At 55.6% G+C, this 23630-nt stretch overlaps 2 protein-coding genes across 2 annotated transcripts; both read left to right on the top strand.

Annotated features, from left to right (window-relative positions):
• The first annotated feature begins 1727 nt into the window (after nt 1-1727).
• Nucleotides 1728-5756, top strand: LOC147650275 (uncharacterized). Its single transcript, XM_086853499.1, has 4 exons — nt 1728-2754; nt 3117-3310; nt 4586-4714; nt 4893-5756. The coding sequence occupies exons 1-4, from the start codon at nt 2647-2649 to the stop codon at nt 5107-5109; spliced, it is 648 nt and encodes a 215-aa protein (XP_086709625.1). The 5' UTR covers nt 1728-2646; the 3' UTR covers nt 5110-5756.
• Nucleotides 5757-10741: 4985 nt separating this feature from the next.
• On the top strand, nt 10742-17008 carry LOC147650276 (maestro heat-like repeat-containing protein family member 7). The gene is made up of 15 exons (XM_086853490.1): nt 10742-11943; nt 12210-12274; nt 12383-12532; nt 12706-12854; nt 13139-13286; nt 13529-13716; nt 13806-13943; nt 14215-14329; nt 14483-14620; nt 14823-14999; nt 15124-15279; nt 15438-15539; nt 15932-16034; nt 16298-16354; nt 16648-17008. The coding sequence occupies exons 1-15, from the start codon at nt 11805-11807 to the stop codon at nt 16836-16838; spliced, it is 2016 nt and encodes a 671-aa protein (XP_086709616.1). The 5' UTR covers nt 10742-11804; the 3' UTR covers nt 16839-17008.
• Nucleotides 17009-23630: the final 6622 nt, after the last annotated feature.

Here is a 23630-nt window from a genome sequence, read left to right on the forward strand (position 1 = left end):
GGCTTTTCTTCTGCCTAGAAGACCTAGTAATATATGCGCAAACAGAAAGCAGAGCAGGAAAAACATGCACTTGTGGCTGTCTCAGGATTCTTAATCCATTTTATGAGCTGACGCTGCTCTTGGCCGCCCCGGAGCTCTGGGCTGGCTCCACAGTGCCCAGGGTCCAATGGGAGCTCGCGGAGGGAGGGGTAAGGGGAGGAGGTTACAATACCAGGGACCAATGGGGATACAAAGAAGGCGGGAATACAACATAACAACCAATAGTGTTTTGAGGAAGGGATGACATACATGGAAGGAGCTGGAAGGAGAGGTGGGGTTTACAGGGATGGATGGGGAGCTGGGGCAGGGTAAAGGTGATTGACAGGGAACATTCAGAAAAACTGGGAGGGGTTTACATAACAGACAAATGGAACCAACCAAAGCAGTAAATGGGAGACAACCAGGAACATATCAAACAGATGAAATACTAACAATTTTAACAGAACTGAATAAACATACTACAACAGTGAGCCTTAAACACTGCAGCTCTAGGCATTTCTGTGTAGGAATTTGAAAAGTCCCTGAAACACCATTTTTCCTCCTCAGGTGGCTGTCCTAAAGGCAAAGCTTCACTTTCCATGAATATTTATAAACACCAAGAACCTTTTTAGGATTTTTCTTACATCTCCCCTTGGTCAGAGAAGACAGGAGAATTCCTGTGACTCAGGAACTAATCGCATCCCAGAAGAGCATGTGGGCCTTGAGAATGCTGAGCCTTAAAACTGGTGCTGCCTGGAGCAGCAACTTGGAACTCATGTTATGAGCCAGGTCCCTGCCCAGCTGCCCAGCTTGGGCTTGGACCTTGTGACGGCCAACAGCACTTTGATCGTGTGCTAGTGACCCTGCAAAGGCCAAGAACGTTTGAATATTTGGGTTAGGACCCGGCAAAGGCCAAGGGCCTTTGGACACTGGGGTTAAACCCTGCGAAGGCCAAGGGCCTTTGGACACTGCACTTTGGACACTGTTTGTGCCAAGGAGCGGATGGACACGCGACGGATGAGTGAGAAAGCCACTGCTCTCCTTGTGCCAAGCCCTGCAGGGGCCTGGGTGGGCCTGGGCTGTGCCTCAGGGAAGGCTTCCCTCTGGGAATAGCAAGGGTTTAACAGTTGCTGTTCCAGAGCTCCAGCAGCTTTGGTGCTTGCTGTGGGGACAGGCCTGGGAGGGAATGGGGGGCACCTGGCCATCCCAGAGCACAGCCACATCTCCTCCTCCATCCTTGTCCAACCGGAGGGGCCATGGGCACAAACAAGGGTCATCACCTTCCCCTCAGCCTAATTTACAGTGCAGCCTCAGCGCTTCCCAGAGGCAAACCGGGGTTTCTCTCAGACATTTCTGAGATGATCCCCAGTGGCCTAGGGGAGGCCATGGGGATAACAGGAAGATGCTCCAAGGGCTGGAGCACCTGTGCCAAGGGCAAAGGAGGCAAGAGTTGGGGTTGTCCAGGTGGGAGAAGGTTCCAGGGTGATCTTAGAGCCCCTATCAATGCATGAAGGAAGGGCCTGCAAGAGAGCTGGACAGCGACTTAAGGCAGGGGCCTGCAAGGACAGGATGAGGGAAAATGGCTTCCCACTAAGACAGGGCAGGGATGGATGGGATATTTGCAGGGAATTCTGCCCTGTCAGGGTGCTGGGGCCCTGGCATAGGATGCCCAGGGAAGTCTGAGTGTGCTCTTCCCTGTGCTCTTCCAGGGAGCTCGAGGTCTTTCTCACCAGGGACAATCGTCCCGAGCCCCTGAGGTGAGTAAACTGTGCTGAGCTGGCTGGGATTTTGAAACTGAATGGACACTGGTTCTTGTGGGATCAGAAGAGGCATCTCAGTGGTCCTTTGGAATAGGAAGAGAATGCCTGACTAACAGCTGGATGTGGGCTTTCAGGCACTGACAGACGACAGTGACAGCATGGCCCATTCCATCGTCTGCACTGACAATCCTGGCAGCATCCTCTCAACTCTGACATCCACGGATAAACAGGATCCCTTTGCATTGCTTCGGGAAGTCTCAGGGAATTGTGGGCGCTTGCAGGAACATATTGGTCAAATGGACGAGGAAACCCAAACGGTCACAAGCCGCTATCAGCAGATGGAGGATCTGATAGAAGAAATCAGAGGGTGAACATTTCCTCCTCCTCCTCCTCCTCCTTCTCTTGCATTCCAGATGCAATCTGCTTCCAGGTCTGGGAGTTCAGAGGTTCCTGGGTGAAGAAATCACCTGCCCTACCATGTGTGGCTCTTGAGCATCGTCCTGTCAGAGTTTTTCATGCTCTACTGTGACTCCTAAGGCTGTGTGGGAGATGCACAGCCATGTTGGAATAGAAGACTCCTTCTTCTCACCATACCGCTTCCCTGAATTCTGTTCTTTGCGTGCCCCTGCCCAGTCACTGCTTCTCACTGAAGGAAGGCAAAATCCTGCCTTCCTTTCCCTTTGCCTCTGGAGGATTTCCTAGGGAGGGAAAGAGCAAGGTCTTCCTTAGCCCACTGCCCCCTGCTCCAGCCTGGAGTGCTAGAAATGGGATCGGTGACTCTTGAGGCCTCTTTGTTCTTCTGACTGAGCCTTGTCTCTGCAGTTGCTGTGAAAACATTTAGAAGTCCCGGGAAAAGCTGCAGCAATGCATGGGAATCCCAGAGCCAGGAGCCTTGTGGCTGCGTCAAAGGAACACCGAGCAGCAGAAGGAAACGTCACCCCAGGTGGAAAAGGCCCAGCAGCAGGACAGGATGGAGGTTGGTTTTGGAAATGAGACTGGCTTTCCCTTGAAAACTTGTCTTGGCCCTTCTTGTACAGTGGAGGCTGCACTGGAGGGAGAAGACCCCTCATTGCAGAGCAAGCTGGAAGTCAAGAGGCAGACACTGGAGGAATTGCAGCTTCAGAGGGATCTGCTGGAGCAAAGGAGGGATGATGTCACCATGGCTCTGGACACCTCATTGCTAGGCAGCACCTGTGGGAGTGGGAGTTGTGCCAGCCACATCAGCCCAGATGCTGTTTCTGGCAGAAGAAGACAGGGACACTGCTGTGGACAGCTGCCTCAAAATGGCACACACCATCATTGAGGAAGGGCTCAAGGTGTACCTTGTCCTGTTTCCAGGTTTCCCAGGAGCAAGAGTCATTGAGCAGGGCCCTGGAGCAGCTGTGCCAGCAATCCTCTGGCCAAGGGCAACCACTGGCCCAGGTGCACAGAGAGAAGGAGCTGCTGGGCCAGGAGAAGGCTGTCTTTAAGGGACGACTGGCAGCTATGGAGCAGCAGAGGCAAGAGCTTTGCAAGCAGATGGCAGAGACCAGGTAAAGGCAGGGAGCAGAGCCTTTCAGATGTTTTTACATTCCACGGACATAAAATGGTAGTGTCTCAAAAAAAAAAAAAGTCACAATATGAAGGTTATTTTTCTGACATCTAAAGCCAATAAAGCTCTCGTCAGCCTTGGGCTCCTGTTTGTGCTGCCAAGCACATTCCTGTGGGAAGTCAAAAGCAAGCCACCCAGCCCTGAATTGAGTAGTAGTTAAAGCATGCAGAGGTTGAGTGAAACCTCAAGTTTCTCTTAGGTTTGGTTCCTTATGCTGGGCATTGAACATCCCTCGTTTGTTACCAAGTAGCTTGACATGATCTTGATCTTCAGAACTGAAGCTCCATCTTGAGCATTCCAGGCTCTTACCTGGGGATGTTGGGAGTAGTGCACTGCGATTCTGGGTGAAGCCAGAGGCTCCTGCTGAAAATCTTGAGGCTTTCTGCTTCCAAGCCTACTCTTGAGAAGTGTGGGCCAGGTGCTAGGGCTGGTTAGAAAGCAGCAGGGAAAGCCCTTTGGAATCCTCAACGACCTCTGGGGATTCTTTCTAATTGTTGATGGGCATCCACCTGCCAAGCCAATCAAAGTCCATTTACACAGTCCCTCTCACTCTGTAAAGAAGGACAAGCCAATTGGGCTACTGCCTGTTTAGCCAACAATACTAAAATAATGGTGGCAAGCCTACTCCTTGACCTTGCAAGAGTTTAAACAGCAGTCTCTGCATTTAGGGTGTTGGTATTTTTCACAAGTGCTACCACGACCTTGAGATTTTTCTGCATCATGCCAAGTAGTTCTGAAGTCTCTTAAATACACGGTGTCTGGAAAATGATGTACCTTTCTGTCCATTTTCAAGAGTATTAAAATGTCAGGAGTTGGGCAGGACAAGAGTCTGTCCTGTCCCCCTGCAGAGCAGCTTGCAAGTGCTGATGACAGAAGGGCTGTGAGCAGAGGCTGAGACTTTGCTCATCAGCCCATCCTGTCCGGGCACAGCTCCCCAGTGTCATAGATCAGGAACAGCAAGTGAAGCTTTGGCTGTTGAGGTCAAGTTGGGCTGGGCTGTGTGTGCTGTGCCAGGCCATAAGGAAGGCCAGGGCACTCCCTCAGAGGGCCCTGCTTTGCTATGGAAATGGCACAAAAGTGCCTTCTCTGGAAGAGTTTCCATGTGATCCATTTTCCATACTGATGTGTGGGGATCTTGAGCCTCGTTGTCCTGGAATAACCAGCTGTGGGTGTCAGGAGCAAGCAGCTCATGTCTCTCTGTATTTGCAATTTGTAGGTCAGCAAAAGGAGAGCCTGGAATCCAGCCTGTCTGCTGCTCAGCAGCAGATATCTCAGCTGGAGATGAGCAGGAACCATCTGGAGGCTCAAGTGCTCAGAGTCACGCAGGCCAAGGCAGTGGTAGAAGGTGAGGACCTCGTGTGCTTTGTTTGTGGTGCCGCCCCTGCCGAGAAAAGCTAAGCACCCTGTAAAGCCACCTCTGTCCACAGGGCTTCTGAGGAGTGGTGGGGCTGGAGGTCCTGAAAGGGCCTGAGGTCAGTAAAGTCAGCAAAGACTCTGACTCCTGCTGTTGGTGATGTTTGCAGGACAAGTGAAATTCCTGCAACAAGAGCTGGAAGCAGAGGGAGCTCTCAGGAGAAAGGAACTGGAAGAGACAGCTCAGCAGCTCATGCAGGCAGAAAAGCAGAGTCAAGAAATGCTCAGGCTTCCAGGAACCGCAAAGCAAAGGGAAATAAACAAGCTCCTGCAAGACCTGGTAGGGGACAATATGCTTCTGAATTCAGGCTGGTGCTGGGACAGTAAATGCAGCCATGGCTCCAGTGAGGGTGCAAGAGGAGTTCCAGAGCAGGTTGGGCAGTGCCCACCCAAAGTGTGACAGCCCAGGGCAGGATCATCCCTGAGTCCCTCCTGCCACGGAGCAGATGCCATCATGCAGCAGATGCCAACATGGAGCAGATGCCATCAGTGCCGCTGGCTGCAGGAGCGGGAACTTGGGTCCTTTCTTGCTGTGCTTCCATGATTGACACAGGGATTAGGTTTGGGCTGGAAGCCAATGGAACAGGCCCCTGGTCCTTCAGTGCTTGTGGCTGGGGCATCAGGGAGGGGAAGGTGACACCTCCTTTTGTGAGTGCTTGGGCTCAATGCTTGTGAAGGTTTTTCCCAACAGAAATGATTCCATGAGGCTGTGATTCTTGCAGCTGCTGAGCCTCCTCTTAAATTCCCAGACAGGACATGGTTTCTGGAGTGCAGAAAGCCAGTGCTGTTGTCTTTTGAAGCTGGGGTTTGTGGGATGGATGAAGCTTCACATTTTTCAGCAGGGAGCTTCCCTGCAACTTCATCTTGAAAATTGTTCTCCCCTCTTCAAAAAACCTTTTTTGAAGAAAGACACCATGCAGAGTTACAAGAGATGGCTCCCACTCTCCTTGCACTGCCATGACGAGAACCAGCGCGTGGTTGATGTGAGGACTCGGCAGCTGCCGTGGCTCCCTGGCAGGGCGCTCGGCTGCCTCCTGCTCTGCTGCCTCGCAGGCTGCAGCTCCCTCCTGGTCTTGGTCCAGGGACGTGGGTCCTGTGCCCTGGGCTGTGGTGCCATCTCTGGGTCTCTGCTGCTCTCCAGGCCTCCCGGGAAACGCTGCTCTGTTCCGCCCGATTCCTGAAGAGGAAGGATCTCCAGCAGATGCTGCGGGTGGATCAGACCTGGAGGTTCGGCGAGGGCTTGGTAAGGGCGGGCTGGAAGCCCCAGCCCCAGGCTGGAGAAGCTCAGTGTGTGCGGCTGGCAGCTGTGCCCTGCCTAGTGCCGCACCCAGGGCCGCCAGCCTGTGCCCCACACGCTGCTCCCTTCCCTGGGCCCCGCGGGCTCTACTCCAGCCCCCTGTGGCCCCGAGCCGTGTGCCCATGGAGCCCCGGCACAGCTGCTGTGTCGGGCAGGGCAGCAGCGCGGCTCCCCGGGCAGCAGCCGGCCCTCTGCCCCCTCCAGAGCCCGGCGCCAGCGGCTGCTGCCCGGTGCCTCAGGGCTGGGCGGGCACGGGAGGCCGGGGCTGGCCGCAGGCAGCAGTGCCCGGCCGAGGGGCAGAGCCCGCACCAACCCTTCCCTCCCGCCGCTCTCTGCAGCTGGCACAGGACAGGAGCCGAGCGGCTGAGCACCTGCACCGGGCCCTGCTGTACCTGGACAGCCCACAGGAGTCCCTGCGAACGGCGGCCATCAGGTTCATTGGTGAGCCACGAACCGGGCTGGGCTCCCTCCCTGCCCCGCCGCAGCTCGGCCCCAGCCCCGGCTGCTGCCCCGGCCCTGGAGCCCCGGCTGCCCTCGGGGCTGCTGCTGCCGGCCTCTGGCAGCCGGGCCCTTGGGCTGAGTCAGGATGCGGCAAGGGCCGGGGCTGAGCCCTGCCGGGGCAGGAGGCCGTGTGGCCCCAGGGCTGGCAGCGCCGCTGGCAGGGAGCTGTGCTGCTGGGACCCTGACAGGCTCTGTGTTCCCAGGGATGGCCGGGTGGCACCTCCGGGGGAACAAACGAGAGCTCCAGAGCATCTGTCAGGGTGAGTGAGGGCAGCGGGCTGCCAGCCCCGGCTGCCAAGGGGAGGTGCAATCCCTGCCCCGGCTGCCGAGGGCTCTGCTCCCTGTGCGGACCAGGCCTGGTGTGGCCAGGGCACACACAGAGATTTCAGGGGCACGAGTGCCAATAGTGTCCAGTGGCTTTGGGCTGATCCCTTTGGTCCCTGCTCCCTCCTGGCCATGGCCAGAGCCACCTGCGTTGGCCCTTGCACGGGGCTCTCCTTGGGTCCCTGCAGATCCAGATCTGACCATGGCTCTGTTCCTCTCTCTTGCAGCCCTTGATGACAAGGCACAGGACATCAGCCCTGCCATCAGAAGGCTGGCTCTGGAAACAGCCTTTGTCCTCCGGGCAGCTCCAGGCTCCATCTTGCAGAAGTGGCAAGATGGATTCCGCAGGGCACGCAAGAACCGCCCTTGTCTGTGGGCCCGTGGCTGGCTGTGCTGCTGGAGCTCTGAGGAGAGCTGAATTGAAAGGCTCTCTGTCTGCCGGGGCCATCTGAGCCGGGCAGGATTTTTCTTTAAGATGGTTTCTTTTTCCTTTTTCTTAGTTCTTCTTTAATATAGAAATATAGAAATATAGAAATACATAGAATATAGATATAGAATTATATATAGAAATATAGAATGTGCTCTCATACCCAGTGTCTCAGGTGCTTTCTCTGGTGCCCAGTGTGCGCAGGGCATAGGGGGAGAGGGGAAAAGGGTGCTTGTGCTCAGCAAGCTGCCCAGGAGTGCAGTGGAGAAGGGAAAATGGCCAGAAGGCCCTCGGCCTTTGGTGCTTCTGCTGAAGCCTTAACGCTGCCCACAGAGGAGCTGGGCAGGGGCTGGAGCTGTGGGGATCGCTGTGATTGTGGTGCCTGGAGATGGGCACGAGGCTTCTCCCAGCCAGGAAGCGCCGTCTGTGTCCTGCAGCCCGTGGGTTGCTGGCGGGATTGCTGAGGGCTCTGAGGCTCTCTCAATCCGGTTCCTCTGGAGCTCCATCGGGGCTGCGCCGCTGCCGGGCAGGTTGGCCGGGCTGGGGGAGACCAGAGGGGCTGGGGTGGAGGGACGCCTGGAAGGAATGCGGTGCTACAGAGGCCTTGATGGGACAAGGCAGTGGGAAGGCACAAGGGGCAGGTGTGAGGGAGGAGGTGGCAGGAGGCTCCAAGGGCACAGGAGGCCCCTGAGGGGCCGGGGTGGTGGAAGCACTGAGGAATTGGGTGTCAGAGGCCACGAGCAGCCCCCGGGCAGTCACCTTGTTCCTGTCACCCGCTGCTCTGGTGCTTCCCCTGAGAGACTGCCATGCCTGCAGCAGAAGCCCTCGAGGCTGGGCCTCAGCAGCCCCGAGGTGCCCAGGCTGGGCTGGCTGGGGACAAGGAGGGCAAGGAGGCCCTGGCAGGGCACAGCCACTGGGTGCTGCCAGGGCAGCGGGCAGAGGCAGGGCTGGCGGCCAGCCCGGGCCCCCGCGCCTGCCCAGGCCACGGTGCTGAGACCGAGGCTCCCCTGACACAGAGCTCTGTGTCTGCACAGCTTCTGCCTCCATGGGGAGGGTGGTGATGTCTCTAGAGCAGCGCTGCTGAGTCGCTGCTGCTGAATCGGCTCTGGACAGAGCAGAAACTGCACCAGAGCGTGCACAGGAACAGCCCTCAGGGCTGGGCTGGAGTGGCCAAGATGCCTCCTTCTCTTGCAGGAATAACAGAGATGATGGACACAGTCCCTTCAGTATATATGTTCTATAGGCTGCAGTTAGGTTCTAATGTAAATACATTTCTTAGATTGCAATTGCTATAGAGGTCCTTTCATTGTAAATACATTTTATAGATTGTTGCTATGAAGATTCTTATAACGTAAATACATTCTGTAGTTCATTGGTGGTGGTGGTGCTGTTGTGTAAATAAATTGTCCTTGTTTGTCACAGGCTGTCTGTCTTTGCATTTGCTTTGGGCACAGGCAGCATTTGCACAGCTGTGGTTTCCCCTTGCCCTGGGTTCCTGAGGCTGGAGGTCCCTGGGGGTGCTGGCACAGCCACCTTGGGGCTGGGGTCCCCGTGCACAGGGGGGAACCACTGGTGGCGCTCCCGGCACTGGGCACCGCTCGTGTTCCTGGGCTGCTGCAGAGCGGTGTCCCCAAGAGCAAAGCTGTCACCAGCAGAGAGGGGGCTCTGACAGGAGCAGCCCCTGCAGCAATGCAAAGCAGGCAGGAAACCTTCTGCCACCCTTCCTGCTGCAGCCACAGGAACTCCTGGGCTGAGAGCTGGCACCAAGCTACACGGATGCAAAATCCACATTCAGGCTCTGAAGGCCTTTATGGCCTTGGGAATTGCTGGAGCCAGCATCTGGGGAGCAGCTTTTTCAGCTGCAGGGGCTGATATTAAGGGCTTGGAGCCCCCAAAAGCTCTGGCCCTCCTCTGCTTTGCATTGCCAGTGCTCAGATTGTTCAAGAGACAAAAGCCAAGCGAGGGGATCCTGCCCTGCTTGCGTTTCTGCTGCTGGAACACGGGCTGAGACATCACAACTCTGGGGGCAGTGATGTTACAGGAGTCCTGGGACCACTTCCATTAGGGCCTGGAATGATGGAATCCTGGAATGGTTTGGCTTGGGTGGGACCCTATAGGTCCTCTTGTTCAGCCCTGAGTAACCTCCCACCTCCCCAGGTTGCTCAGGGCCCTGTTCAGCCTGTCCTTTAATGCCTCTCTGCACAGCCTGGCCAGGGCCTCACCCCCCTGACACCAAAGAATATTTTCCTAACATCAAATCCACTCCTATTCCCCATTGGAACCCATTTCCCCTTGTCCTGTCACTACAGTTCCTGACAAAGAGTCACTCTCCCACTTCTCTGTAGCCCCTTCACACCCTGGAAAGGTGCTGCTCTTGCTCTCTTGGCTGCACGCGAGCATCACAGCCCCGTCTCCTCAGCAGCCATCCGTGGCTTCACATGTTCCTAGCGCAGGGCACAAATCAACTGCAGCCCTGCTGCTTTGGTTGGAGCCTCCCAGTTGGATCCTAAATGAGCTGCAGAAATGCCCAGGTGCTTCTGTGACTCCAGTGGATACACAAATGGTTGGCTTGAGATAACAACAGCCCTGCTTTCTACTGCCACTGTTGTGTTGGAGGTACCAACACTGCCTTGTTCCATTTTATTGCAGTGTCCTAGTTTGACACTAGGCTGGACACCAGGCACGCTGGTGCCGAGGCAGTGAGATAATGCTTCAGCTATGCAAAAAGCTGGATGCAGAAAGAATTAATTACTTTGTAAAAGGGTATGTGAATGCAGAATTTTTTGGAAATCAGCAAATTTAGCATGTGATTATGAAATAGGTTGCAATATGAAGGTTTGGAAAGTATAATGTGAACATTAAGTTAAAAAAATGTATAAAAGGTAGTACTGTGTGAAGAATGGAGGAGTGAGTTTGTGCTGAAGCTATGCCACTCCCTCCCGGCATCAAATAAATAAATACCTGCTCTATAGGCCTTTATACCATGGAGTACTGTTTTCTTGCCCAGCTTTAGGGCATCAGCACCATGATCAGAGACACAGACCAGCTTCTGTTCCCACAGTTATCCCTATGCTCTGCACTTCCCCAGGTGTCTGCCTCGATGTTCACTGGGGACCTCCCTGTTTGTGGCCGTCCATTGCCGTGCTCAGCAGGCCGCCAGCTGTGTTTGCACATGAGCTGCCACAGGCAGACACACAGCAACTGCAGCAGAGGCTGGGCCAATTCTTTTTCTTCCAAAATGCAAGAAAGACAGAAAGGCACAAGGATACAAGACAGCATCTCTGTGGAGTCTCTTTGTCCAGCGAAATTCAGTAGCTGTTGGTGTTTTTGTGCTACTGCTAATCCCTTCCATGAAAAACAACATTCCAGGAAGGAGCAACATCATCTGACACATCCCAAGTGTTGCCACCAGTTGTTCCAGGTGCTCTGGCCAACAGTCCCTGTAGGATGGAGCAGAGCCCCCAATGCACGTTGGCTTTGGCTGCCCTCTGGCACAGAAGCCCCCCCAGGGCACAGGTCTCTGGGGCAGGAGATGGGCACCAGCGCTGCCAGGGCTCGGGGGGTGGCAGGCCTGCTTTGGCAAGGATTCTGACACCCCTGCTGATTTCAGTGGGGTCAGAACAGCACTCGGGCCCTGGCCCACACGTTCCTGGTCTGTGTCACACCGCCACGTTTAGGATGGCCACCAGGCGGGACATGTCCCAAGGAGGCCGTGACAGCTTCTGTGGAGGGCCCCGCGCCCTTCCCGCCACGGCTGCCTCGGCAGCCCAGGGGGCTCCTTCTGCTGCCCTGAGCCCACAGAGCAGGGCAGCCTTTGCTGATGGTTTGAGCTGTTCCTAAAGATCCTGTTGGGCTGTCTGAGACACTTGGGCCAAGGCATTGCTTCCAAGCTGGGCCACTTTGGCCGGGCTGGGTGGAGCCCCAGGGCAGGGGGCAGCGTGTGCAACGGCCCTTGGTGACACGGTGCAGCATGGTAACCGTGGAATGGAACGGGACAGGGTGTCCAAGGGCCCTTTGTGACATGGGGTGACATTAGTGTTGGCGGTGACACAGCCACACCACAGTGCCTGGTGCACGTGACAGGGCAGGACGGGACAGAGTGGTGCTGTGAGGAGCCCCCGCACGGCGCACTCATTCCTTGCTGACCCAGAGCCTTTCTGAGGCGTTACTCCTGCAGGTCACCTCGAGGCCAGACCACAGCACTCGGTGACCTGCAGCCTTCCCGAGGCTTCACTTCTGGTGAGGTGAAGCACCACACTTCTCAGGTGTGCTCGAGCCCAGACCGTGGCATTTCCTCACCACGGTCCTTGACGACGAGTCTCCTGTCCTTGTGGCACGAGCCCCTGAGACCCAAGTGCAGGACTGGCTGTCCTGCAGCCTTGCCAAGACTTCACTCCTGCAGGTGCCTTCCAGGCACAGCTGCAGGACTTGCCAACTCAGACCTTTTCTGAGCCACCTCTGCTGCAAGTAGCCATGAATCCAGGCAGTGATGTTGAGCAGAGACCTCCGAGTGTCCCCAAGATGACCTGGGTGAAGGAGGAGAAAGAAGGCCCTGGGACTGCCCCAGCACAGCAGCATGGAGAGCTGGAGCAATTCCAGCCACCGCAGCAGGGTGAGCGGCAGACCTGGGCCTGCAGGAGCTTGGCCTTGCCCCATCCCATCCCATCCCATCCCATCCCATCCCATCCCATCCCATCCCATCCCCCGGGGACACGCCCATGGACAGGACAGAAGTGGGGCTGGGGCAGACGCCCTGGAGCTGTACTCTGTGCCCTGGGGCCTCCTGGGGCTGTCCCTGCCTGGGGAGTGCAGGGCTGGGCTGTGTTCTCCGGCCTCTCCCGCAGCCCCTCAGCTCAAGCTGCGCTCGCTCTTTGCCAGGAGCAGCCATGGAGCGCACTCGAGAGCAGGAACGCAGCCGTGGCCTCTTCCGCACAACAGCGCAGGTACCTGCAGCCATCCCCCCCTGGGCTGGGCCTGCTGTCCCTGCTCAGCCCAGCACCACGCTTGGAGCATCCATACAATGTCCCTCATTTCTTGCCCTTCTGCTGCAGATGATTTGCAAATTCATGAAGAGAATTCGGGAGGAAGAGACCAGTGCCATGGGCACTGTGGTCAGAGCATACTCTCCCATCTTCAAAACCAAGGCCAGTGCTGCCCTGCTGGACATGCTTGTGGAGGAGGGTCCTTCCAATCCAAAGCAAGTAAGCAGCCTGTGGCCTGGCTTCGATCCTCCCAGGAATTGCTTGGCCACGCCAGCTGCTCACTGCGAGCCTTTGAGGCCGTGGCAGTGCGGTGGGAAGGGAAGCACTTCTCTGGGAAGCTGGGCACATTACTCCTGCTGGCAGCTTTCCAAGTTTCCCTGTGCCTTCTCCAGGTGCTCCCCATGGTGAGGTTCATCCACCAGTGGCTCAAGGCTAATGAGTTTCCTGAGTACAATCTGTGCAGGCCCCTTCTGGATCTGACAGAGGCACAGCCTGCTGACGTGGTGATGGCTCTCCTGCGTGTGGCCCCATGGTGTGACAGGTACAGGGCCCACGTGCCCAGAGGGCTCAGGGCATCCCCCTGCACAGCCTGGCCCAGGTGTCTGACAAACAGAGGATTCCAGGGCCCTGTGGCTCCTCCCTTTGTCAGCCCTGGCACAGCAGCCCCTGAGCCTGCTGCCCTCAGGGGCCAGTCCCCACAGGGCTGGGCTGCCACAGAGGGGCAGTGGGCAGAGGCAGGGCTGGCAGCCAGCTCAGCTCCCTGCTGCTGCCCAGGCCACGGGGATGTGTCCCAGACCCCCCTGACACAGAACTCTGTCCCCACAGAGCTGCTACCACCATGTGGAAGAGCATCATGTGCTCGTGCAGGGCTGCAGAGCCGGCCATGCTGATACTCCTGGATGTGCTGGGCACCTGGCCAGAGCTCAGCATGTGCACCTCCGACGGGGACCACACGGCTGTCCTTGCCCTGGCTGTGAGTTTCTGCAACTGACCTTTGACCCAAGGTGACCTCTCCCTCAGGTCTCCATCCTCCCTCCTCCCATGGCATCTCCCTGCCTCAGGCACTGGGCTCAAACCTGGCCTAGGAGCAGCTCCAGGGCCACCAGGCCGGCTGCTGTCCCTACATCTCCACTGGCCTCTCCCTGCCACGCTCGGGCCCTGCCACATGGACACCTGAGCACTGAGCACTGACTCAGGCTGCTCTGTCCTTCGCAGGCAACTGTGGTGATATGGAAGATACTCCAGCTGCCCTGTGTCCCACATGCAGTGACAGTGTATTTCCCCCGCCTCTTGGTGCATCTGCTCTTGCAAGTGCTCTTCAGCACATTGGATCTGCCAGAGAAGGTCGATACCTTCTGGAAGAGATGCCAGCAGCAACACGGCCTTGCCATCAGCCCCAACAGGTGCTCCATGCCAGTCCTCCTGTCCCTGCCATGTCCCCAGGGCAGCAGCCCGTGCTCCCAGCATCACCTGGGCTTTGCTGTGCACACAGGTTTGCAGTGCAGACCCTGAAGGCCCTGCTCTGCCGACTGCACTATGAGGATGTGGTGGCGGCAGTGGAAGACGAGTGTGGCTGGGACACGCTGCTGTGTGCTGGCACGCACCACTGTGCTGTGGGTGTGCTGGCCAGGTGAGCTGCCACCAAACAGCGCTTGTGCCCCGTGCCTGGGGTGCCCCACACAGTCCCCGTGGTCATGGGCCCCAGAGGGCATTGTCACCAAGGGATGGCCAAGGACACTGCACAAGCCTGGGAGAGGAGGGTGCCCAAGAGCAGCTGCTTCCCAAAGGGCCTGGGTCCCCTTGCAGGGTGGTGGAGAAGGGCCAAGCTCCTCCTGGGAGTCAGTCCATGGAGAGGTTTGTCCCGCTGGCTCAGGGTCTTGGTTCCTTTTTCCTCCCGTCAGAGCAATGCGTCACGTGTCCCTGCCCTTGTGTTCTGCGATTGCATTCTACCTGCTCGGGCTGCTCAGCAAAGACACGGCACACGGGGATTTGGCCGCCATGGCGTTCCTTGTGGAGGTGAGCCTGAAGGGCAGCGCTGTCTCGCTGAGCTGTCTCCCAGCTCTCTGCCCTCTCGGTGCCGCAGCCGCCCGGGACGGTGCCCACGCCCTGTGCTGCTGCCTGGGCCCAGCCCTGTGCGCTGCTGCCCCATCACCGGCCTATGCCCTTCAGATGTTGGAGTGCCTGGACTCGAGTGAATACCGTGACAGCGTCCTGGAGATCGCATCAAGCAAACTGCAGAGCGAGTGCAGGGAGAGGCGTCGCTTGGCACTCAGAGGCCTTGTGGTGCTCGGCAAGAATTCCTCCATGGTGAGAAGGGGGCAGCGGCTGCCGGCATGGGGCTGGGGAAGGCAGTGGCTTGCGCTTGGCTGGCCTTTGGGCACTGAGGCAGCTGCTGCCAGCTCTCCTGCCTCCTGCCTCTTGCCTCCTGCCCCAGGCCTTTGGCACAGGCCTTTGGCCTCTGGGCCCTGTGGCAGCAGGGTGGCATTTCACATACTTGTGTTCCACACAGGCCAAAAGAATGTGGAGCCTGCATGAAAGGCTCGTGGAGCTCCTGTGGGAAAATGACAGCCATGTGCTTGGGATGAGCATCGCTCTCCTCAGCCGTTTGTTCCTGTACAATGGTGGCCCGATAACCATCCCCCTCGGCCTGCAGCTGGCTGAGGCGCTCCTGCCGCTCTTTGACAATGTAAGGCTCTGTGTCTCCAGCCATGGCTGCTGCCTGGGCATTGTGCCCTGGGCATTTGCAGGCCTGTGCCCAGGTGGGCCTGAAGCAGCTGATGCTGAGGTCTTTATTTCTTCCTTTCGTACAGGACGATAGCCAGGTGCAGCTGTGCTCCATGTTCATCTTCCAAGAGATGATGGATTTAGTACCAAAGGAGGGGAAAAAGGCCCTGAAGTCCCACGTGCAGCAGAGCCTGCTCCCACTCTCCTTGCACTGCCATGACGAGAACCAGCGCGTGGTTGATGTGAGGACTCGGCAGCTGCCGTGGCTCCCTGGCAGGGCGCTCGGCTGCCTCCTGCTCTGCTGCCTCGCAGGCTGCAGCTCCCTCCCGGTCTTGGTCCAGGGACGTGGGTCCTGTGCCCTGGGCTGTGGTGCCATCTCTGGGTCTCTGCTGCTCTCCAGGCCTCCCGGGAAACGCTGCTCTGTTCCGCCCGATTCCTGAAGAGGAAGGATCTCCAGCAGATGCTGCGGGTGGATCAGACCTGGAGGTTCGGCGAGGGCTTGGTAAGGGCGGGCTGGAAGCCCCAGCCCCAGGCTGGAGAAGCTCAGTGTGTGCGGCTGGCAGCTGTGCCGTGCCCAGTGCCGCACCCAGGGCCGCCAGCCTGTGCCCCACACGCTGCTCCCTTCCCTGGGCCCCGCGGGCTCTACTCCAGCCCCCTGTGGCCCCGAGCCGTGTGCCCATGGAGCCCCGGCACAGCTGCTGTGTCGGGCAGGGCAGCAGCGCGGCTCCCCGGGCAGCAGCCGGCCCTCTGCCCCCTCCAGAGCCCGGCGCCAGCGGCTGCTGCCCGGTGCCTCAGGGCTGGGCGGGCACGGGAGGCCGGGGCTGGCCGCAGGCAGCAGTGCCCGGCCGAGGGGCAGAGCCCGCACCAACCCTTCCCTCCCGCCGCTCTCTGCAGCTGGCACAGGACAGGAGCCGAGCGGCTGAGCACCTGCACCGGGCCCTGCTGTACCTGGACAGCCCACAGGAGTCCCTGCGAGCGGCGGCCATCAGGTTCATTGGTGAGCCACGAACCGGGCTGGGCTCCCTCCCTGCCCTGCCGCAGCTCGGCCCCAACTCCGGCTGCTGCCCCGGCCCTGGAGCCCCGGCTGCCCTCGGGGCTGCTGCTGCCGGCCTCTGGCAGCCGGGCCCTTGGGCTGAGTCAGGATGCGGCAAGGGCCGGGGCTGAGCCCTGCCGGGGCAGGAGGCCGTGTGGCCCCAGGGCTGGCAGCGCCGCTGGCAGGGAGCTGTGCTGCTGGGACCCTGACAGGCTCTGTGTTCCCAGGGATGGCCGGGTGGCACCTCCGGGGGAACAAACGAGAGCTCCAGAGCATCTGTCAGGGTGAGTGAGGGCAGCGGGCTGCCAGCCCCGGCTGCCAAGGGGAGCTGCAATCCCTGCCCCGGCTGCCGAGGGCTCTGCTCCCTGTGCGGACCAGGCCTGGTGTGGCCAGGGCACACACAGAGATTTCAGGGGCACGAGTGCCAATAGTGTCCAGTGGCTTTGGGCTGATCCCTTTGGTCCCTGCTCCCTCCTGGCCATGGCCAGAGCCACCTGGGTTGGCCCTTGCACGGGGCTCTCCTTGGGTCCCTGCAGATCCAGATCTGACCATGGAGATCTGTTCCTCTCTCTTGCAGCCCTTGATGACAAGGCACAGGACATCAGCCCTGCCATCAGAAGGCTGGCTCTGGAAACAGCCTTTGTCCTCCGGGCAGCTCCAGGCTCCATCTTGCAGAAGTGGCAAGATGGATTCCGCAGGGCACGCAAGAACCGCCCTTGTCTGTGGGCCCGTGGCTGGCTGTGCTGCTGGAGCTCTGAGGAGAGCTAAATTGAGAGGCTCTCTGTCTGCCGGGGCCATCTGAGCCGGGCAGGAATTTTCTTTAAGATGGTTTTTTTTTTCCTTCTTCTTTGTTCTTCTTTAATATAGAAATATAGAATTAGAAATATATAGAATATAGATACAGAATTATATATAGAAATATAGAATGTGTTCTCATACCCAGTGTCTCAGGTGCTTTCTCTGGTGCCCAGTGTGCGCAGGGCATAGGGGGAGAGGGGAAAAGGGTGCTTGTGCTCAGCAAGCTGCCCAGGCGTGCAGTGGGGAAGGGAAAATGGCCAGAAGGCCCTCGGCCTTTGGTGCTTCTCCTGAAGCCTTAACACTGCCCACAGAGGAGCTGGGCAGGGGCTGGAGCTGTGGGGATCGCTGTGATTGTGGTGCCTGGAGATGGGCACGAGGCTTCTCCCAGGCAGGAAGCGCCGTCTGTGTCCTGCAGCCTGTGGGTTCCTGGCGGGATTGCTGAGGGCTCCGAGGCTCTCTCTATTCGTTTCCTCCGGAGCTCCCCAGAAGGGAGCCCTGGGGCCTCTGAGCCTGGGCTCAGGCTCCAGGAAGCCTTGGGGACAGTCTGGGCTGTGTGGGTACCCCAAGGTGCTGCAGGCTCGGCCTCAGCTGCAGGGTGCCAGTGTTGCACGGCTGCAGTGTCCCCATGGGCAGGGTTTGCTTTGGAGCCTGTGCTTGTGGTGGCACAGGGAGCTCCGAACTGAGCTGGGCACGGACCCGCAGCCCAGCCCTGCCATCCTTGCAGCTGCTTTGGGCTGGGGGCCGGAGCAAGGGGAGCCCTGGGATCTGCCCCTGACAGATCCCTTCAGACTGCACAAGGAAATGCTGGTGCTGGTGGCAACCCTGCCCAGGGCAGGCTTGATTCCTTTCATTTTATCCCTCAACACCAGAGTGCATTTAGTTCCTCTCCAGGGATAACACATAATTCCCTGCTGGTGCCCATGAAGCTGCAGCCCCTCCCGGGCTCACCCCTGCCCCAGCTCTGGGGTCCTGAGCACAGAAGGAGCTGGAGCTGTTGGAGGCAAGGCAGTGGAGGCCCCAGAGATGCCGCAGGCTGGAGCCCCTCTGCTCTGAGGAAAGGCTGAGAGAGCTGGGGCTGCTCAGCCAGGAGGAGAGAAGACCTTGAGGAGGCTTCACTGCGGCCTCCCTGGCTGGGGGCTGGACATGGGGGTGTTCCTGAACACTCATGAATCTCAGCCCAGCCCTCTCCTCAAGCAGAAAATAGAAAGAAAAAAATATTAAATGGACAAAGAAAAGGGGGAAGTGTGTTTATTTGTGTATCAAGAACTTGGGGTGAAAAAATTAGCCAGGTGTCCTCAGATCCTTTGTGTGATGCAATGGATAGGTACAATAAATCCAGTGGAATCCCAGTGTTTCCTTGGCTGAGGACAGCCAGCTGCCCCTGATGGGGACACCAGCCCAGGAGGCTCCAGGGCTTTCTGGGATTTGGGAGCCTTTTTCCTCCAGCTTGTTTTCCTGCTGACAGGTGCACAGCTTCCAGGCCACTTCCACTCTCCCAGGCAAGGCATCAGAGGGGTTTAATGCAAGCTGTGATAAAATGTCTCTGTCTTTCCTCACAGCTATAAACCAACCAAGGAAAGCCGTACTCCTGGTAAAAATCACTGGATCACTTTGGACTTCAGGCTTTAATTTTTACCAAGCTTTGATTTTCATCAGGATTTAATTTTACTCAGATCATCTGACTTTCAGGACATACATTAATCTTTCATTTTCATCAGACAGTGAAAAGCTGTCTGATTGGTAAAAACCCATTGGTGAAAGCTCAATGGGTTCTGGTTAGGCTGGTGGGCCTGAGCTTTGTGGGTGTCTCACTGCATTCCCTGGCTTGGACAAGCTGCTCTTGGTCCAAGTGTCCCGAGCCAGAAGCCTGATGAAGAGAAAGGCATATGGGAAAACAAGTTTCAATAAAACCTTTGAGCTCTTGTTATAAATGTTGGGAAGAGATGCTGACTATTCCTTGCTCACCAGGTAAAGCTAAGGAGTTTTTAAGCATGGAGCTGAGAATAGCAGATTGGCTGGAGAAGAGGGTGATGCCCAGACGTGCACACTGCCCACCAAGGCAGGAGAGGACCGTGCCCTCACACCCCATGAGACAGCCCTGGTGGTTGTGCTGACCCTGTGCCAGGATTCCCTGGGGCTGCTCTGCCTGAGCCCCCCTCAGCTGGCTGTGCTTGTCCTGCCTCCCTCCTCCTGTGGTTGTGCTCCCAGAGGGGTGTTTGTGAGGGGCTGTTGGAAAAGCAGATTAATGAGCGAGACATTGAGAATTAAACCAATCCAAATCCACACAGTAAATAGGGCTGCTGTCAAGTGCCGTTCCCGAGAGAGATAATATCCCTTCCCCCTTAATTTCTTAGTAAATCCATTATGATTAATGCTAGTACAGTGGGAACACTGTTATTATAAATACATGGGTGATGGCAGAGCTGCAGCATTAATAACACTGGGTATTACTTAACTTATTAGCTGCTGTTTTTGGTAGGACTCTTACCCTGCTGCATTAAGCTGAGCCTTGCATTGCAGCCTTCTCTGGGCTGTCTCTGCTGCAAGGACACAAAGTGAGAAGCATCTCCTTCCTTCTGGCCAAAAGCCACCCCCCGCCCCCCCGTGGCACTGGCACTCAGCTGAGCTCCCAGTGGGTTGGTGGCACCTGTGGAAAGCCTGGGACACTACTGATGGAGTCTTGTGGTGTTGGAGACTAGCAACAAGTGAAGGAGGGAATGGAAGCAGGACCTGGCACCTCCAGGTGAACCTCAGCCCTTGGGGACCAGGGGACATGAGAGGACACTGCAGCCCATGGGGACCTGTCGCCCTGAAAACTCAGCTTCTGAGCTTGCTAACATAGTTTTCTAAGGACTTTCCCAGGACAGTAACTGTAAACATAGATATGTGTACATTCTTTCTGTTACACGTCTTCTGATGGGCATTTCTCATGGCCAGTGCAGTGAGAAAGTGTTATCCTGAGCATCCAATGCCTGGCCATGGTAAGAAGCCTATAAATCCTGGGAGGAAAAATAAACTCTGCTCTTTCTTCACCACACCTCAACCTGTGTCCGCGTGATCTATTGATCTTCAGCGGTAACAGGGACCAGGGCCAGCTTGGCAATATTCTTGTCCCTCCTTGTGGCCTCACGGCTTCAGAGCTTCTCTGAAGGATTTTCCAACACCTTTTTTGCTGTATTTTGTTGGGAAGGTAGAATTAGAAAGAAATTATAAATATGGCTTTGTAGCCAGAAAGGCTAAGGAAGAAATACAAATGATAGCACGATTTGAATAATTCAAAGAAACCGGGCTGGTATGCCAGAACACATTCTTTCCTGCAATAAAACCAAGCTGAGACCCCTCATCCCAGCCTTATAAGGAAAGGTCTGAAGGACCCTGAGATAACTAAAAATATGCAAAAATAGCGATTTCTATAGGTTGTACACAAATGTTACTATATTAGTATACTTAGAAAGATTGGTTAGTAAAGGAATAGAATATTCAAAGGTATAGGTTATATAAGTAGTGGTATAGAAGAGCTCGCTTTCTCTCTCTCTCTCTCTCTCTCTCTCTCTCTCTCTCTCTCTCGCTCTCTCTCTCTCTCGCTCTCTCTCGCGCTCTCTCGCGCTCTCTCTTTTTCTGGCTCTCTCACTTCTGTTATGTTCTGTAACTCTCTTTCGTAGAAATCTTTAGTCTTAAACTCATGTATTCGTATCTTACCCTCTTTTGTATTGCTCTCCCTGAGCCCGCCTTGAGCTCTATCTGTTGGCTCATAGCAGGCTCTCTCTCTCTCTCTCTACCCCACGCCCTGAAATAAACTTCTAACACTTAACTCGATTATAGAGGTCTTTGCCGTGTCTCTGACTGTCCCCAGAAAGCGTCTCCTACAGTATTTCATAGATCTGTGGAATCATTAAGGTTGGAAAAGTGCTCTATGATCATTGACTGCCAGCTGTTCTCCCAGCACTGCTAAACTAAACCATGTTCCCAAGTGCCACATCAACAGGGGTTTGAAATTCCTCCAGGGATGGAGGATCCACCACTGCCCTGGGCAGCTGTTCCAGTGTTTGACAGCCCTTTCCATGAAGAAATTTTCCCTAACATCCAACCTAAACTTCCCCTGGTGTAACTGGAGGCCCTACTCCTTTTGTCACTTGTTGGGAGAAAAGCCTGACTCCCACCTGGCTCCACTCTCCTGCAGGAATGGAATCAGCAGGAGCCCTCCTTAGCTGGGAGGTGGCTCTGCCTTTTGCTGCTCCTGCCTTAGTGCCCTGCCCCTGCTCCCCAGGGACCCCAGGTGCTGCAGAGGGCCCTTCCCCTCCTCCATCCCCATCCCCTGCTGCTCCTCACACAAGCAGGCTGCACGGCTCTTTTTCATCCCTTCAAATTAACACCTACTTAAAATTCCAAAGCAAATACATTTTTAATTTCCTTAATTAAAATGATTTCCTCCTTAGAGCTGAATAATGGGATTTGAAGCACTGAAGTAATGGGGTGTGCCAGGCTGCATGGGAGCTGAGGCACTGGTGAGCACAGTGAGGTCTTGGGAGTGATGGGATCATGTCCCACCTTAGGGAGCCAGAATGAGCCAGAGCTCAGCATCCTTTGCACCTCTAGGGAGTAAAATTCACCCAAGTGGCAGCTTAAAATGATATCCCAGCAGTCACTGGTTTTCCAAAGGTTGAGGGTGATGGATTGCTCCCACTGCCTCCCCTACAGCCCAAAATGACACCCAAAGGGCATGCTGAGGGGGCTGGCCCCTTCTCACTGTGGGGGGCTTTGGGGGGGATCAGGGTCTGGGGTGAATGTGGAGGAAAATCATACCAGGACCCCAAGATGAGATGGGGTGACCTCCTCTCCGTGTGCTGCTTTAGCCCAAGATGCCTGTGCCCAGAATAACTCTGGGGTTTGGCTTTGCAGGGGTTTCTCAGCCTGGAAGTTGTGTCGGTGGGATACCAGAGAGCCGTGTGCTGGGGCTCTGGTGAACATGTGACAGGGGAGGAAAAGGGAGAATACATGATGATAATGAGTTAAAATGCATTTAACGAGCTCCTGCTGCCCTTACACACCCCAGTGCTGGGGCTCATGGATGGGAGGTTCTGCAGCAAAGGGATGGATTAGTCCCACTTGGATCTGACTGAAAGACTGCTCAAAGCACAGATTTCCAGCTCCAAACCTCCAAACCCTCTCTGCTGTTTCTGTCTGGATGCCTCCTTCCCCTTCCCAAACTCTCTCCTCTGATGTATTTGGGAGTTTTTCATGTATTTATTTAAATTAATAATAATTTACCCATTAAAATGCTGCAGATCAGTGGGTTCTTCCTGAAGGAGGAGTGTGTTTGGCTCCGGAGGGTTCATTAGCCGCATGTTGGGATTGGGAGGTGCTGTGCATGGAATGATTTATGCACATCCCTGCCACTCAAGCCAATCCAGCCTAGAATAATTCAAAACCAATTCCATAAATCACTTATTAGTTATTACTGAAATATTTATGCAGCAGAGGTGTCTTCCTGTGAATTGTTGGGGTTTTTTGCCAGCTTTTTCTTCACGGACAAAAAAAAAATGTTGACTCTTGGTGCATCTTGAGTGCAAGAAGATCCAAAGTTTTGGAGTTGCCTTGCTCTGCCTGGCTGGGGTTTGAGCAGAGCCTCTCACTACAGCCCCAAGCCTGACCACAGTGTGTGTGCCTGCTCTGTGAGTAACGAGCAGGTATCCTAATTAATCCTCATTTCCAGCAGCAGCCCGAAGGAGCTGCACGATGAGCATGGTGCTGTTTGATGCAGATGAACTGTGCTTTGGTGGGAATTCAATTACCCAGCTTTTCCTTGCTGAACATAATGCATTTGGACGATACAGTAGTTCCGGTGTTAATGAGATGCATTTTCACTGCTCTGAAGTCTGTATTTCTCCCTGTACTTAGTGCACAGCATCCACATTAATTACAGTTCCAGTGGAGAAAAACCCGCAGAGTTACTACCTGCATTTTCCTCCTGGTAATAGCAGTTTCCTTACATGGCCAGGAACATTATGGATTCACTCCTCAGCCACATTTTATACCAAACAACTTGATTGTGATAGCAGGGAGAGAACAACTCTGCTTCCCTTCAGCTGCTCAGGCTGTGCTGTAAAAGGGTCATTTTCGGGGGTGGGGGATGAATCAGATGCATTCAAGTCAGAACATCCTCGGAATAAAAGCATTTCTGGAAGTTGTTTAAAGAGGGTTTTGTGAGACATGTGGAACTCACGGCCAAATTAAACCAGCAGCTGATGGGCCCACACAAAACGGAGAATCCCCTGGGATTGGGGGGCTGCAGCCAGCATGGGAAACCACAGGTATTTTATTCCAAGGAACAAACACATTTGTGCTTTGATTTCTTTTTTGGTTTTGAGAGTTTTCAAACTCCCAAGCCTGGCAGCATGGAGTTTCCCTGAGATTTCTCCAGCAGGAGTTGTGCATTAGGGGATATCCCACTGTTGGCTCCAAACCATCACATTTTGGCCACAGATGTTGTTGTCACCATCCCTGGAAGTGTTCAAAAGCCAAGTATTCGTGGCACGTGGCAATACAGTTTAGTGGGAATGCTGGTGTTTGGTTAAAAATTGGACTTGATGATCTTAGAGGGCTTTTCCAACCTTAATGATCCTGTGATTTCATGGAAAGCTGAGCAGTTTTAAGTTGTGTAAAACAGGAATTCCCAGGGAATAGCACTGCAGAGACATTTAATAAAAAAGTGAGCAGAAGTGTTGTAGCACATTGTATAAATCACTCTTTGACCTTCATTGA

Source organism: Cyanistes caeruleus, chromosome 16 (genome assembly GCF_971803275.1).
Source record: "Cyanistes caeruleus chromosome 16, bCyaCae1.hap1.1, whole genome shotgun sequence".
Taxonomy (NCBI): domain Eukaryota; kingdom Metazoa; phylum Chordata; class Aves; order Passeriformes; family Paridae; genus Cyanistes; species Cyanistes caeruleus.

Coding starts and splice junctions, on each gene's coding strand:
- LOC147650275 (XM_086853499.1), top strand. CDS start 2,647: ATGGGAATCCCAGAGCCAGGAGCCTTGTGGCTGCGTCAAAGGAACACC. Junction 3,311..4,585: donor AAGCAGATGGCAGAGACCAG/GTAAAGGCAGGG, acceptor TGCAATTTGTAG/GTCAGCAAAAGGAGAGCCTG. Junction 4,715..4,892: donor GGCCAAGGCAGTGGTAGAAG/GTGAGGACCTCG, acceptor TGATGTTTGCAG/GACAAGTGAAATTCCTGCAA.
- LOC147650276 (XM_086853490.1), top strand. CDS start 11,805: ATGAATCCAGGCAGTGATGTTGAGCAGAGACCTCCGAGTGTCCCCAAG. Junction 12,855..13,138: donor GTGGCCCCATGGTGTGACAG/GTACAGGGCCCA, acceptor CTGTCCCCACAG/AGCTGCTACCACCATGTGGA. Junction 15,280..15,437: donor AGAACCAGCGCGTGGTTGAT/GTGAGGACTCGG, acceptor GCTGCTCTCCAG/GCCTCCCGGGAAACGCTGCT.